The sequence below is a fragment of the Hemibagrus wyckioides genome, linkage group LG11 (genome assembly GCF_019097595.1).
Source record: "Hemibagrus wyckioides isolate EC202008001 linkage group LG11, SWU_Hwy_1.0, whole genome shotgun sequence".
NCBI classification, from domain to species: domain Eukaryota; kingdom Metazoa; phylum Chordata; class Actinopteri; order Siluriformes; family Bagridae; genus Hemibagrus; species Hemibagrus wyckioides.
Window position 1 is genome coordinate 9,903,391 of NC_080720.1, and position 14,145 is coordinate 9,917,535.

Consider the following 14,145-nt stretch of genomic DNA (forward strand, 5'->3'; position numbering starts at 1 on the left):
TGTTATAATCTGATATCACCATTGTTTTAGTCTGATATCACCATTGTTATAGTCTGATATCACCAATGTTTTAGTCTGATATCACCAGTGTTATAGTCTGATATCACCATTGTTTTAGTCTGATATCACCATTGTTATAGTCTGATATCACCAATGTTATAGTCTGATATCACCAATGTTATAGTCTAATATCACCATTGTTATAGTCTGATATTACCATTGTTATAGTTTGATATCACAATTGTTTTAGTCTGATATCACCAATGTTTCCATAGTATATTTATGGTCGTATTTATCTACTGCTAAAAGAGAGGAAGGATTTAATGTGTAATTTTATGTTTAAAAGAGTCAGTGACTTTAAAATATTACTCTCTCAACTTGACGGTAGATTATTTTTCTTGTAACATAATACCTCGATGCGTTATATTCCTTAATTACACTAAAAATACACTCATAACATGACATATCACAGTGGAAACATCCGCTTTCAGTTACAAGCTTATGAAACGCCGGGGGCGTGGCTAGACGTTTCATAACTCAACACGCCCACTGTAATTCTTATTTAAAATGTTAGAACGTATGTAACCCCACGGAAACCCCTTCACCGCGCATTGAACTACGTCACACTTATGATTTGAAGGTAAGACAAATAATTTTATAACTATCGTGTCTAAATTGACAAGTGATTAAACAGATTTTTTTTTGTTCCGAGAGCGTCCGTCCTTTATAACCAAGCCCAGTAGTGTGCATGAAAACATTGAGTAACTTTAGACAAACGAGGTTTTATAACATTACATTGCATAAGAGTCGTAAATCATGTCCAGAACAAACTACTGTAGACAGATCACGCATTTCAGGAGTTATCATGGTTGATCTTGCAATGTGATATTACCGAAGCTTTATATCAGAGAGAGGTGACGGGAACTATACATACAGGTTCAGCTTTAAAAAGTGTAAAGCATGTGCTCCTTGATGGCAATTAAACTAGTGGTTCAGATTTTAATGCCATACTACAGCAGAACCTCTGACCTAATGTCTTTGTAATATGTATGTCCTTTCCAAGGATGTATTCTTATATTTGCCATTTATTTATTTGTTTGTCTTCGTTTCTTTTTCTTTTTTCTTAATAAAACATTTCTGCTTTGAAAACATCGAATTAAGGGTCGGTGATTCCAGTGCTATGATAAAACAAAGTCACTGGATACTCTTTCACGCTAAATGCATCATCAGACGCCCTTTTTAAGATTGGAGAAATATTTCGTAGTGTTGAGTAATTTGGGCACTTTTTAGGGAACTCCCGGCTCCATGCTTAGCCAAACAGCTCACTTGTTGGTTCATGGCTTGCCTTTCGTTCAGTTTATGCTTGCATTGTTTTTGTAACTGACATGCGCCAGACGAGTGAGCTCCAAACGGTTCACCGAAGTGATTCGACTCAGAGAATCGACTCAGAGTCGACTCGCTCGTAAAAAAACACAAAAATGTAAACAAAGTGTATGGGAGGGAACCACAAGGACCATCATTTTTTCTTCGTCATGCACCATGAACCAGTAACCACTGTAATGGTTCTGGTTGTCTTATTTAACTGTAGTTACATATTAACTACTGGTAACCTGACTTTAGTGTTGCATATGCTGCCAAACTGCCTATCCTATAAAGCCTATAATTGCCTTTATGTAATTGAAAACTTTTTAATAGGGAAACAAGATTTGCTATTGTGTTTAGTGAAATAAGGGTTGGTACACAGGGTTGGTACACAGGAACAGGTGTCTTTGACAGAACTTTATATTTATTCTTGCCTCTTAAAACAGTGTCATATAAGAATTGTCTGGATCTCTTTGTTGGAGTCATGTGGACGGCGATGCTGGGTCTGACTGCCCTACCACATGTTGGTGGGATCTGTGGAGGCTTTATCACAAGAAGAGAAATAAAGACATGGTACGCCTCACTTAACAAACCGTCATGGAGGCCGCCCAACTCTGCTTTTGGAGTGGTATGGACCACTTTATACACAGGCATGGGGTTAGTACATCAGCATCGATTCTGTTTACCTACTTTATAATTTGTAAATATGGCTTTTAATGGAACATAATGTAGTAGGTTCTGCATAATGCTGTTTATTGAACCAGTATTGGTTAAGGTAATGGTTGTGTCGGTGGAGAGAGGAGCTAGATGTTCAGCTTTTCTGGGAAGAAATGTTACATCTTGTTAACTAATGCCTATACTAATGATGATGTTTCAGGTATGGCTCATACCTGGTGTATAAAGAGCTAGGAGGCTTCACAGAAGATGCTGTGGTCCCACTGGGACTCTATGGCTTGCAGCTGGCACTGAACTGGGCCTGGACCCCAATCTTTTTTGGGGCACACAAGATTAAACTGGTAAGAGGACATGCTATATATATATATATATATATATATAAAGAGAGCTTTCTTATCACTGATATTTCATTACAATACCACAATTCTACTCCATGCACATTTACTGTACAACTGAAGAAATTGCAACAGAAACTATTCACAAAAAAAAAAAAAAAATACCACCATGATTCTTAATAGGTGAAACTGTCTGAAATGTATTGCACATTTTAAAAACACACCCCCTGTCATGTTTTATTAATGTTCCTTAACCACTGCAGGCACTCATTGAGCTTGTCATGCTAACGGGGACAGTGGGTGCCACCATGGTGTCCTGGTACCCAGTGAACCGCACTGCCACTCTCCTCATGACTCCATACCTGGCTTGGCTCTGCTTGGCCACCTCCCTCAACTACTGTATCTGGAGGGACAACCCTGACACCAAAACAGACTAGGCAGGATTTAATCAAGAGTATGTAATTAACATGCACTAACAGACACATCAGGCCAGTTAACACAAATATGTGATTTTCTCAATCATGACAATTAACATACAGTATACTACCATTTAGCTTACATTTCTGCTGGCTTTGTAATATAAAATATTAGAACAAGTTTTTCCTCAGCATAATTTTTTTTTGATTTCCTGTTAGTAAAAAGGCAAACCGATCCACTCACACAAATGATGTTATCACTGAATCTAGAGCTAATGAACATTTGAGCAAAAGCAAAACATTTTGTACTAAAATTCTGCTTGCATGTGTGATTTTGTATCAATGAATCATTTTATTGTTTTGTATTGGTTCCAAATAAACAAAAAAGTTGGCTTATAGAGTCTGTCTCCTTCCACACACCACTGGCTTAAGCTTTACTGCCGTCATATCATGAAAGGGTGTGTCTCTAAACAGCATTAAATGACCTCTATCTCACATTACCATACTGTCTTTTCTGGCATCAGCCAAACTGCCAGTGGATTCACTTCATCCAAATGAACTCTACACTGCATGTTGAATTTAAGCCTGAAAGCACTTAGAATACGTTAGCCTAGGTTTAAGAATCAGCTCACAAATTAATCCATAATTTCTTTGTTGTACATAGATTATATATTGCATATTTAGTGTAGCTACAGGAAGTTATTCTGACACAAACAATACTGAATACACTGCATCTTTTATTGTTCACAAGTTATGGACATAAGGTAATGTCAATAATAATAATAATAATAATGTAATAATTGTTATTCATGTAAAATGTACAGCAGATAACAATGAAAATGCAAAATACAAATATATTAATAAAACTGAATACGTTTTATAACAGAAAGAGAAATTATGCTAGGGTGGAGCTTATAGTGCAAAATGTCTACTTTTCCGGCTTTTCCACAGATGCATCTTCTGGCTTAGAGGAGAATCTCTGCATTAGTGTTTGCCACAATCCTTTCTTTTCTTCATCCATCTGTTGCATATTTCCTGTAAGTGATTAATACAACAATAATATTAACTTAATACACTTTTTCCCCCCCTGTGAATGCCATTTTACTTAATAAAACTAGTTTCCAATGATTTCTTTCCAACAAGTACGTGCTACAGTTAAAAGATTATGTCAACATCTGTTAAATATTATAGATAACTCGAGTTTCCATGATTTTCCTGTGTTGTGCAAACAAATGCTTGGCTGAAGACATAGCTACTGAGATCTTATCCCCATTTTGAAATTTGATGTGAAAATCAACTGAAACCCTTCAGACCTGTATCTGTATGACTTTATTCATTGCACTGCTGCCACATGATTGGCTGCTACTTGTATGAATAAGCATGTGTTCCTATTTATGTGCCCTGTAAATATACCATTTACCTTAAACACACACTCATGTGGTTTGGGAGATCAGTCGTAAGTATTTTAGGGCCATATTTTAAGAGGAGTCATGATAATATTTCAAAAGGAAAATAAGAAACGTGTCTTAATTTATTATGGAAATACAGTCATTACAATCATCATAATGAAACCAGGAAGTCAGAAGAGTCTTCTAGAACATATTCATTGTAGCACCACACTATTATTTATATACTTCAGTGTTCACTGCCGTTGCAGAAGAACTCATTATTCCCCCCTACTGACTTCACATCAAACATTACAGTTCATTTTTCTCATTAGTCATTTCTTACAAATCTCACCTGTTCCTAATAACATCCGACACTCTTCCACCGTCACGCCGGTAAAACTTGTGTCTTTTGCTCGTGGAAACTGAAAAGAAAAAATATTCGTCCAAACACATTTCAGCAAGTGATTATTGAAATTAAATAAAAATATAAGTTTGTACAATAACATATTAGACTTAATAATCTTTAATAAATATGGAGATAAAAGATCAAATAAATCCATCAGGATGTTAAACAATCAGTGCTTTTTTTTCTCAATGATAGAGAGGGTTTTGAAACAGCTTTTTGTTTAATGGGAGAAGACGTGATTTTTAGACAACTACAGTCATATTTCAGGCGCTAAACCAAATAGAATAAAGCAGGATAAGTTAGCATCTGGAAAAGGAACAGCCAAACTCTATAACAGTAAACTGATTTGATGACAGTCTCTTCGGGACTCTCGTGATTAAGCAATCCACTGCTTTGAATGCTGCATTTTAATATTCTCACTTCAGACTCACCTTTTCTTTGTAAACATTGCTGTTGATGTGCACCAGGCTCTCGTACATTTGATCACATTTTTCTGGGTCAGAGATCTAGAAGAAGAATACACATCTTCCATGAAATAGGTTTTGAGATCACTTCAGTTTTGAAATTTTCTTGCCATAGGCATACTAGGTCATTCTTGCATGTTAATCAAACTATAGTTGATACTATGGTTTGATTACTTTTTCCTGAAAGGTTGCATAAATTTAAAATGCATCACTTGGTTACACAATTACACATCCTATTAAATAGACAGTGTATAATATACAGAAAATTTGGTCCTATACTTTTTTTTCCTTTTCATTTTACGTTATGTCCACTTTCTGTGTCGCTTATCCTACACAGTGTTCTGGGGAATGTGGAGCCAATCTCAGAGAAACCAGGGCACAACCCATTGTGGGACACAACTGTGCACACAATAGAGCCAGACCTTTTCATCCAACATCAGTGACTGACCTCAAAGAATGTGCTTCTAGAGGAATGGTCACAAATTCCCATAAACACATTCCTAAACCTTGTGGAAAGCCTTCCCAGAAGGGTTAAAGCTGTTATAGCTGTAAAGGGCGGGCCAACTCCATATTACATTCATGTGCATGTAAAGGCAGATGTTCCAGCCTGGCTCACAGTCTCTGCTTTAATTTATCCCAAAGGTGTTCTATCAGGTTGAGGTCAGGCCAGTCAAGTTCCTCCACACCAAACTCACTCATCCATGTCTTTATGAACCTTGCTTTGTGTACTGGTGTTCAGTCATGTTGGAACAGGAAGGGGTCATCCCCAAACTGTTCCCACAAAGCTGGGAGCATGAAATTGTCCAAAATGTCTTGGTATACTGAAGCATTAAGAGTTCCTTTCACTGGAACTATAGGGGTCAAGCCCAACTCCTGATTTCAATGATTTGGAGGGGTGTCCCAAAACTTTTGGCAATATAGTGCATGTCTTCATGGACCTCACTCTGTACACAGGGGCATGGTCATGCTGCAACATGTTTTGGCCATTTAATTAGTATTTTAGTTTGGCCGAAGCATACAAACACATTCCTGACAACTGTGCGCTTACAAATTTGTGCCAACAGTTTGGGGAAGACTGATATATGCTTGCGTTGGTCAGGTGTCCAAAAACCTCTTTCTAGTTCTGGTACCAATCTGGAGATTGGACAGTGGTCTCTTATTTCTCTTAGCTGTACATGAGGAAAAACCTGCACAAGAGCACCACGAGAGAAAACAGCAATAACTTCAACAAACACACGTTTGTAAACGTCCTTCAGTGGCACACACAGATCCTACACATGAACCAAATTAAACATCTGACAATAATCCTCAGACCAATAAATCCCAGCTCTTTACAACATGATTCAAGCTGTACCTTTTTGGCCAATAAACACACACCACATAGCATTTTCAACTGCACACAAGCATGTAACTTCACATAAACACTCAAGGACAGGGAGTACAATCTCAGGCAGGGTGAGGCATAGAACAGCTTCACTGACGCTAATAACATAACAAAAGTGAGCTATTAACACATTCCGCTTTAGATAAAAATTAATATGAAAAGGGTTCATTTTAAAGCCACATTATTATTATTATTATTATTATTATTATTATTATTATTATTATTATTATTATTAACATCCGAGTTACTCCTGGACTCACATGTCGACATGTTTGTATACATCAAGAACTGTTAATGCCCTTCGATGCAGAAATGCCAGATATATGACATTACCTGTGTGTTCTCGCCCTCTCTAAACGCACTGGCTACCTTTTGCCGCAAAAAAGTCCCTAAATCTCGACCTTTTTTCGATTCGTCTCTCGGCCATTCTTCACACAGCTTGAGAAAGCGACGGTACCTGGTGGCGGCCATTTTCAGACTAGTGGCGAAGGAGGACCGACATTTAAAGTAAGGATACCGCACTGGGACTAACCAAATCGCGTTTTGCGCTTAGCACCTACGGTGAAGACGGCTGCACATTTTTGTCCCGAGCGTGTTTCCGTAAGCTTATAACATCTCGCCTCATGGTGCGTGGAAATAACCGTAGACAGATTTAGTGTTGGCTTCGATATCTCTGAATTTGTTTTCCTTTTGAATTCACTTGTCGTAATATTTGTCTTTTGTTTTTGTTTTTTTTTAAAGAAATTACCAGGGAAAATGCCGGCTGTGGGAAAGAAAAGCGAAGCAGGATCTCCCGGGGTTGTGGGATGGATGAGCTCCGCGTATCGATTTGCGACAGACAGAAATGATTTCAGAAGGTAACGCGACCATAAGGTCTAGTGGGGTTTATTTTCCCTCATCTAACTTGATCACATATCCGTGTCCTTGTGTGCATGTGATGAGATATTCCGCCATCAAGACTTATATAACTATCATCACTGTATGAGAATGACCTTGTAAGTTAGAGTCACTGCAGTATACAGTGGTGTGGGTGACCATTGCTAGCTGTGTTTGGTAGTTATAGGTCCAGGTTTGTCCTCCATGTTACAAAATAAATCATAACCTCTGGCCCCACGACACCGATTATAACTATGCTTTATTGTCCACTGAATATTGCCAAAAGTAAATCATTGAATTCAGGAGTTGGGCTCGGCCCCTTGTTTACAGTGAAAGGAACTCTTAATGCTTCAGCATACCAAGACATTTTGGATAATTTCATGCTCCTAACTTTGTGGGAACAGTTTGGGAATGACCCCCTTCCTGTTCCAACATGACTGCACAAAATAAGGTCCCTAAAGACATGGATGAGTGAGTTTGGTGTGGAGGAACTTCACTGACCTCAGCCTGATAGAACACCTTTTGGATGAATTAGAGTGGAGAGTGTGTCCCAGACCTTCTCGTCCAACATCAGTGCCTGACCTCACAAATGCGCTTCTAGTTGAATGGTTAAAAATTCCCATAAACACACTCCTAAACCTTGTGGAAAGTCTTCCCAGAAGAGTTGAAGCTGTTATAGCTGCAAAGGACAGAACAACTCCATATTACATTCAAGTGCATGTAAAGACAGACGTCCCAGTTTTGGAATGGTTCAGAGTCTCCGCTCTAATTCATCCCAAAGGTGTTCTATCAGGTTGAGGTCAGGACTCTTTTAAGGTCAGTCAAGTTTATCCACACCAAACTCGCCCATCTGTGTCTTTATTGACCTTGCTTTGTGCACTGGTGTGTCATCCCCAAACAGTTCTCACAAAGTTAGGAGCATGAAATTGCCCAAAATGTCTTGGTATGCTGAAGCATTAAGAGTTCCTTTCACTGGAACTAAGGGGCCGAGCCCAACCCCTGAATTCAATGATTTGGAGGGGTGTCCCAAAACTTTTGGCAATATAGTGCATCAAAGCCCAGATATAAAGACCCTTAAACTCGCTGAGAAAAAGATCAGAACAGTGTGTAAGTGCAACTGCAATAATGTGTCATTTTAATACCATGTTTCTCTTTAGGAATCTTCTTGTGAATCTAGGCTTGTTCGCAGCAGGAGTTTGGGTGGCCAGGAATTTGTCAGACTTTGACCTGATGTCACCTCAACCAGTCACATAGTCCCAGTCAAATCATGGGGTTTTGCAGGCAAGTTCGAATAAAAACTTTCTTCTATAATATTGTTCGGATGTGAATATTTTCTCATCCTAAATCTGTGTATATACACTTTAAACCCAGAGCATGTAGGAGTTTTATTTTTGTTTATACAGAAAACATGATTACTGATTCAGAGAAGAAAAAAATAATAATCTGATGCTTCTGAAATGCTGAAACAGTGGAAACAGCACACAGTATCCTTCCCCATTTTCAGACATGAACGAAGTTTTACAGGAAGTGGTAGTCTGATGAGTATGAGCATCAGTGTAAACAAAGCAAGAGAGGGAGGAAGGGAGAGAGGAAGAGAATGATACAAGAAGAAAAAGAATTCAGGAAATATGGATTTTTAAGCTTTTCTCCCAGAACAAATGAGTTCAAGTTGGAGAACTCCCACTAACTGACTGTTAACTAATGGGTGATTTCATTTTGTTTCCTTTTTCTGTATTTCAAACTTTAATATGCTCATCAGGAGAACAAATACAACAGACTTGATAAACAATTTGGAGAATACAGTTTGGGTAGTCATGATACTCAACTTTACATGAATTAACACACTTCTGCACCGGAGTATTACGATGAACCGAGGGATTTTGCATTTTCACCCGATATTCACTATGAGAGTCATGTTTAAGTGCACAATAATTAAATGCTGTTTTCTCAACATATATTTTATGTGGTCTGAGTTTTGAAAAATTGGGCCATGTCCTTAAACATATTTTAAGATACTAAATAGTTTCAGTACACCTGTGGTGGCAGTAATATTTAGGCACGTTTGTGTGCAGTTTGGGTCTCTTTAAAAGCTGTGACTTACAGCTGTTAGATTAATTATATTCGGCCACATTTCTGTGAAAATGATGCTTCACCACGATCCTTCCAGGTTTTAATTGCAGTGGACAGTCTTTAACCCAGCCTTAGTGGTTTCAACATTCTCCTTAGTCGTTTTCTTTGCTTGACACAGGCCAAAAATATTGGACCATTCTGAAACAGAGCAATATCTTTTCCACAATCACAAGTAGTAAATATCCAATGGAAGGCTCTTACCTACTTGCATAGTTAAATCCAGGCAGTGGACAGGTAGTAAATATAGTTATAGCTATTTATTGATAAGTGTCTATGTAAGTCACAGCCATACTACTGAACACACTATCATTAATGTGAGGATTCAAAACCGTATACAACACATGAGACAATGCGGTACTGAATGTATTTGTTCACCAAATTATGGCTCTAAAAGCTCCAAATGATCACTGTCCATGTGTTTATTTTTATCCCCAGGAGGAGAGGACCAATTTCTTCTGAGCATGAATGGAGCTTTCTACCAGAGGCAATGATGGGACGAGTCTAATGGACACTGAATAGAAAACACCTGAGGAAACCTTGTTAAAGCTCTAGTTTTTCAAATTGATATTCATGAAAGTGAACAGTCGATTTTGTTACAACTGTCAAACTTTATTTAGTATAAATAATGTTTCAGGTTTAAGTTAAAGTTCACAATTGATACGATCCGTCAGTCTAGCAGGTTTAATCGTTCAAGAGGATTAAAAAAGAATGACATTATACTTAATTTAAACATTCTTGATCTCTGTATTACCAATGGTGCCATTCTGTGAAGAGAAAAGTTGGAGCCAGGTCTCTTTTTCCATCCTGCACACAAATATACAGCTCGAGCTATTTCTCAGAAAACATCTGTAATGTACTGGTTCTGGACAAACGACAATCAAGTTAGTTGGATCATACAGGTTTAAAGCGTGACCAGTAATAAATATTTACCGTGACTGTGCGGTGACTATAACTGCAGAAGAAGCACGCATGTGGTTTTGGGTGAGATGGAGCAGAAAGGCATCAGATGGCAGACCCAGCATCTTAGTCTTTAAATCCTCTACACGAACATGAGCAGGAAACGCTGCGTGATCTTGCACACTGAATCGGTTTCCACTGAGGTATGGGGAATAGCATACATATTAGACAGAGTTAAGACAATGGTTCAGTTGAGAATAGGATACATTATATACTAATGTAAAAAACAGTCAGATGTAAAATACTCCTACGAACATGCATTTAAGTACTTAAGTACTTCTGAAATCTCAAATTTGGTTAAAAGACGTTGATTAATTTTCTAGAACAGCAGCAATATGCTGTTCTATTCGCAAACAATATATTTTAACAGTAATTGGTAGGGCTTTGTACAGAGGATGTTTCACATAATCTAAACCTAATAAGGTAAACCGAGTTACTTAGCAAACAAAAATTCATAATACATGTAAATAAAACTGTACAAGAAGAATAAAAAAACACATGCAGTTATAAGAAAACAATCAACTTCATGGTGAATGTCCTTCAGGATCACACCACCCCACATTGATTATTTTCCAATAGCCGCATGTCTCAATGTTCATTCATTCCATACTGATGGCAGTCGTACTTCTTGATTGAGAGGAGCAAGAGGTCATTGAAGAGGTGGAGGAAGATGTCTGTGCGTGAGACCATGGAGCCAGAGGTCTGATTACTCTTGACCGTCAACTTTTTCAAGGGTCCCGCTCGAATCAGATGACGGCCACTTACAATTAAAGGTACAGACTGATGGAAAACAAGACATATAAACAAGTGGAACAAACATTCTGGGGAGGAGAAAAGTTGAGAGAGAAAATTTAGACCTTGACATTGCCGAAATCCACAAGCTTTTCCAAGCTAACCAGTTCCTCTGTCTGTTTCATTTGCTGGACATTGAGGTCACACTCCACGACTATCTAAAAATGACACAGAAGATAATGAATCAGCTGGGATGCACTGGGTGTGTTTGTCTTGCAGTTAGTGACCCCAGGATAGACTCTGCAAATCTCAAGTTACCTTAAGTATTAATAATTAATTATAATTAATTAATAATTTAATAATTAATTTATGGAACAGATTCTTAAAGTCTGATTAAGTATTGTTCTTTTGGTAATATAGGTTTAAACAAAATAAATAACATTAGAAGACTGCAAGCATACCTCTCGTACAGCTTCAATTGCACTCTTTAGGTTGGGAACATCAGTGGAGTGTTCGTCAGTCCTTTTAAGGATATTCTGTACCAGTGACAAAGAACATCACTTCTAGCAAGTTGTGTTCATAGCTACATCAACAAAACAAAAAACATGCTCTTCGTCCCTGGTGTTTATGAGATTTTTTAAAAGAATTTTTAACTTCCTTACATTCCTAGGTTTAGAAAAACCCACCTCTAAAATAAGCCTCAATCTTGTTATCCTTTGGAAGGGAAGGATCAGGAAGGACTTGAGTGTCTGTCTCTGGCAAAGTGGGTCCTTCTCAAGCTTCTTCAAGGCTTGCACAAATTTCCTGTTTTCTTGTCTGTAAACAGACAGCAACAATCACACAAGAAATAGCGCGGGTGTCGGTGCACTTGTTTAAACTGTAGGGATTTTTTTAAAACAATGACAATGAATAGGACTAACAAAAGTTTTGCAATAAGGGTCTCCTGATACATCATGTTGGTGACATAGGGCACATAGACTCGACGAAACATTGCTTTGTGATTCAGTACAACGTCTCCAATCTTAGACATCACCACATTCTGCCCCAGTCGAGTCTCCAAATCCTGAAGAAAACTAATAAAACAGTAGACACAAATCAGTGTGAGGCACACGTCAGTGTGATACGTACCGCTATGGTAAATAATTTAATCTACAGTTGGTCCTTACCGCTCGCTGACCTTGCAGACTTCCTTCAAGTTCGAAAATAAAACATGATTCTCCACCGGAGTTAAAGTTTGCTTCAGCTGAGCAGAGGACTGAAAGAGTCCAACTGCCACTCGCAAACTCTTCTGATACGAAGCCTCGGACACGATCAGTTCAAACATGGCCTGTGCAAGAAACAAGCTCTCTGTATACACTTTGGTGATCATTACAGACAAATGACTGTAATAAAAACCTACCTCCTGATGGCGAATGTCTCTGGGTGTAAGTGTGTGCACCAAGTTTTGCCTTTTTACTTCAGGTAGCTGCTGCCACAGGGCGTACGGTGCCACATCCAGTCCTGATGGGCTTGATGCACAAGCTGGGATTGGTGCAACAGGAGAGGGCACTGCAGATCGACATGGCGCTTCCACGATGTGTACCAGTTTTTTAAGCTGTGCCTTCTGTAGCTCTGCCTTCATACATTTCAGCCAGTACTCCTGATACAGAGGCACCGCTACAGGACAAGTGCAATGACAAATGTAATCCACACACTGTATTTCACAATACACAAAGTCGAACTAAACTTGTACTTACAATCACTGATATATTTTAACTTCACTTCAAACGTTTCATCTCGGGTTTTATCCTGAGTATCGGCCATGCAGCTTTAATAAAAGACAACACATGTTCAGTGACCCAGTGCACCAAGTTTGTTAGCTGGAATAATCCAAAAAAAAACAAAAAAACCCGTAAACCTATACATGTTCTGGTCCTCCATATGTTACATCAAAAACAAACCTTTATTGCTCCCTTTACTTCCATGTGTAATCCATACTGAAATACGTTCCTCATTAAATCCTGCTTAATGCGTGATAAGGAAACGCTAAATTTATCTGACAAGATTAAATATAATTGATTCATATTACTGTATATTGCCCATCATGCATATTTTTAGTTAAGGAGAATAAGCACAAGACAAAGTGGAAGCATACTGATTTTGTGCATGTGTGTGTGTGATCTTAAAATGATTCAAATCCAAGTAATGATCACTTTGTTGTGAGGAAAATCAGTAAGGACACCACAAGGCTGTGGCTCATGTACACAAACTGCACTACAGGCCAATATTACCCATCTACAAGTCTAAAAATACATATTTAACATTAAAGATCATGAACCTTCTCTTCTTACCGTTTGTCCTCATCTCGTCCACTGACCAGAACAGGGGAATCTGTCTGAGTGAGAATGGGTTTTGGATCCTCTACACTGAGGAGTGATGCAGTCTGGAGAAAAACCCTCTGAAGACTCCACGTGTCTGACCTCGCGACTGACCGGAGAGCCTCAGCAATCCCACCGGAGACGCTACATGGAGGAAACAAAAGGTCTCGGACCTCGACGTAGCCTACTAATCATGTTTAACTTTAATCCCAACAATGATAATTATAAATCGGGTTAATAGATAATAAAACACTCTACCTAAAACCCGTCTCTGGTGAAACCGCTTGAGTTATGAAGCGGTGTTCATCCATCTCGGACCGCGGAGACTCACAAACTAAAGAATCGCTATAGGCCTAGAGAAGAGCCACAACTTTACACCTTGTCTTTATCTAACGCAATATCATGTTCTTAATTATGCATTAATTAGTTATTAAGCAAAACACTTGCTATAATATGGCTAGTGTGTGCTAAGTACATAAGCAGGTCTGGTTTGCTGTAGCTGACATCATTAAACCTACCATTTAATTTCACACCATGAACCTGGACCTCGGACCTCAGACCTCTCTTCAACAGCAAGCTCTCACTCGTCTGGTGTAGATTAGACTCCTCGGGTGTGGCTCATTGATTAACATCACATCATCCAGCCGGTTAAATACAAGTGCT

The 14,145-nt window shown here is 38.5% G+C and overlaps 4 protein-coding genes across 6 annotated transcripts; 2 read left to right on the forward strand and 2 right to left on the reverse strand.

The window, feature by feature from the left end:
• Nucleotides 1-485: 485 nt before the first annotated feature.
• On the forward strand, nucleotides 486-3,186 carry tspo (translocator protein). 2 transcript variants are annotated; one of them, XM_058402456.1, is made up of 4 exons: nucleotides 486-640; nucleotides 1,809-2,019; nucleotides 2,240-2,378; nucleotides 2,636-3,186. In XM_058402456.1, the coding sequence occupies exons 2-4, from the start codon at nucleotides 1,847-1,849 to the stop codon at nucleotides 2,807-2,809; spliced, it is 486 nt and encodes a 161-aa protein (XP_058258439.1). In that variant the 5' UTR covers nucleotides 486-640; nucleotides 1,809-1,846; the 3' UTR covers nucleotides 2,810-3,186. The 2 variants fall into 2 exon arrangements, with proteins under 2 accessions (XP_058258439.1, XP_058258440.1); XM_058402457.1 differs by having other exon boundaries at nucleotides 517-640; nucleotides 1,845-2,019.
• Nucleotides 3,187-3,505: 319 nt separating this feature from the next.
• LOC131361391 (ubiquinol-cytochrome-c reductase complex assembly factor 2) lies at nucleotides 3,506-6,932 on the reverse strand. The gene is made up of 4 exons (XM_058402458.1): nucleotides 6,764-6,932; nucleotides 5,014-5,088; nucleotides 4,529-4,598; nucleotides 3,506-3,823 (listed from the first exon to the last, which is right to left on the reverse strand). The coding sequence occupies exons 1-4, from the start codon at nucleotides 6,899-6,901 to the stop codon at nucleotides 3,717-3,719; spliced, it is 390 nt and encodes a 129-aa protein (XP_058258441.1). The 5' UTR covers nucleotides 6,902-6,932; the 3' UTR covers nucleotides 3,506-3,716.
• On the forward strand, nucleotides 6,916-10,160 carry tomm6 (translocase of outer mitochondrial membrane 6 homolog (yeast)). 2 transcript variants are annotated; one of them, XR_009206029.1, is made up of 5 exons: nucleotides 6,916-7,056; nucleotides 7,172-7,287; nucleotides 8,464-8,587; nucleotides 9,872-10,070; nucleotides 10,116-10,160. XR_009206029.1 is itself a non-coding variant. In XM_058402459.1 (4 exons), exons 1-3 carry the CDS (start codon nucleotides 7,054-7,056, stop codon nucleotides 8,558-8,560), a joined length of 216 nt encoding a protein of 71 aa, XP_058258442.1. In that variant the 5' UTR covers nucleotides 6,916-7,053; the 3' UTR covers nucleotides 8,561-8,587; nucleotides 9,872-10,160. The 2 variants fall into 2 exon arrangements, 1 of the variants encoding a protein (XP_058258442.1); XM_058402459.1 differs by having other exon boundaries at nucleotides 9,872-10,160.
• Nucleotide 10,161: 1 nt separating this feature from the next.
• On the reverse strand, nucleotides 10,162-14,070 carry si:ch73-15b2.5 (rho guanine nucleotide exchange factor 19). Its single transcript, XM_058402515.1, has 12 exons — nucleotides 13,741-14,070; nucleotides 13,456-13,626; nucleotides 12,862-12,932; nucleotides 12,525-12,781; nucleotides 12,292-12,452; nucleotides 12,046-12,198; nucleotides 11,812-11,941; nucleotides 11,587-11,661; nucleotides 11,251-11,343; nucleotides 11,019-11,173; nucleotides 10,367-10,531; nucleotides 10,162-10,240 (listed from the first exon to the last, which is right to left on the reverse strand). Exons 1-12 carry the CDS (start codon nucleotides 13,791-13,793, stop codon nucleotides 10,162-10,164), a joined length of 1,563 nt encoding a protein of 520 aa, XP_058258498.1. The 5' UTR covers nucleotides 13,794-14,070.
• Between the last annotated feature and the right edge of the window lie 75 nt (nucleotides 14,071-14,145).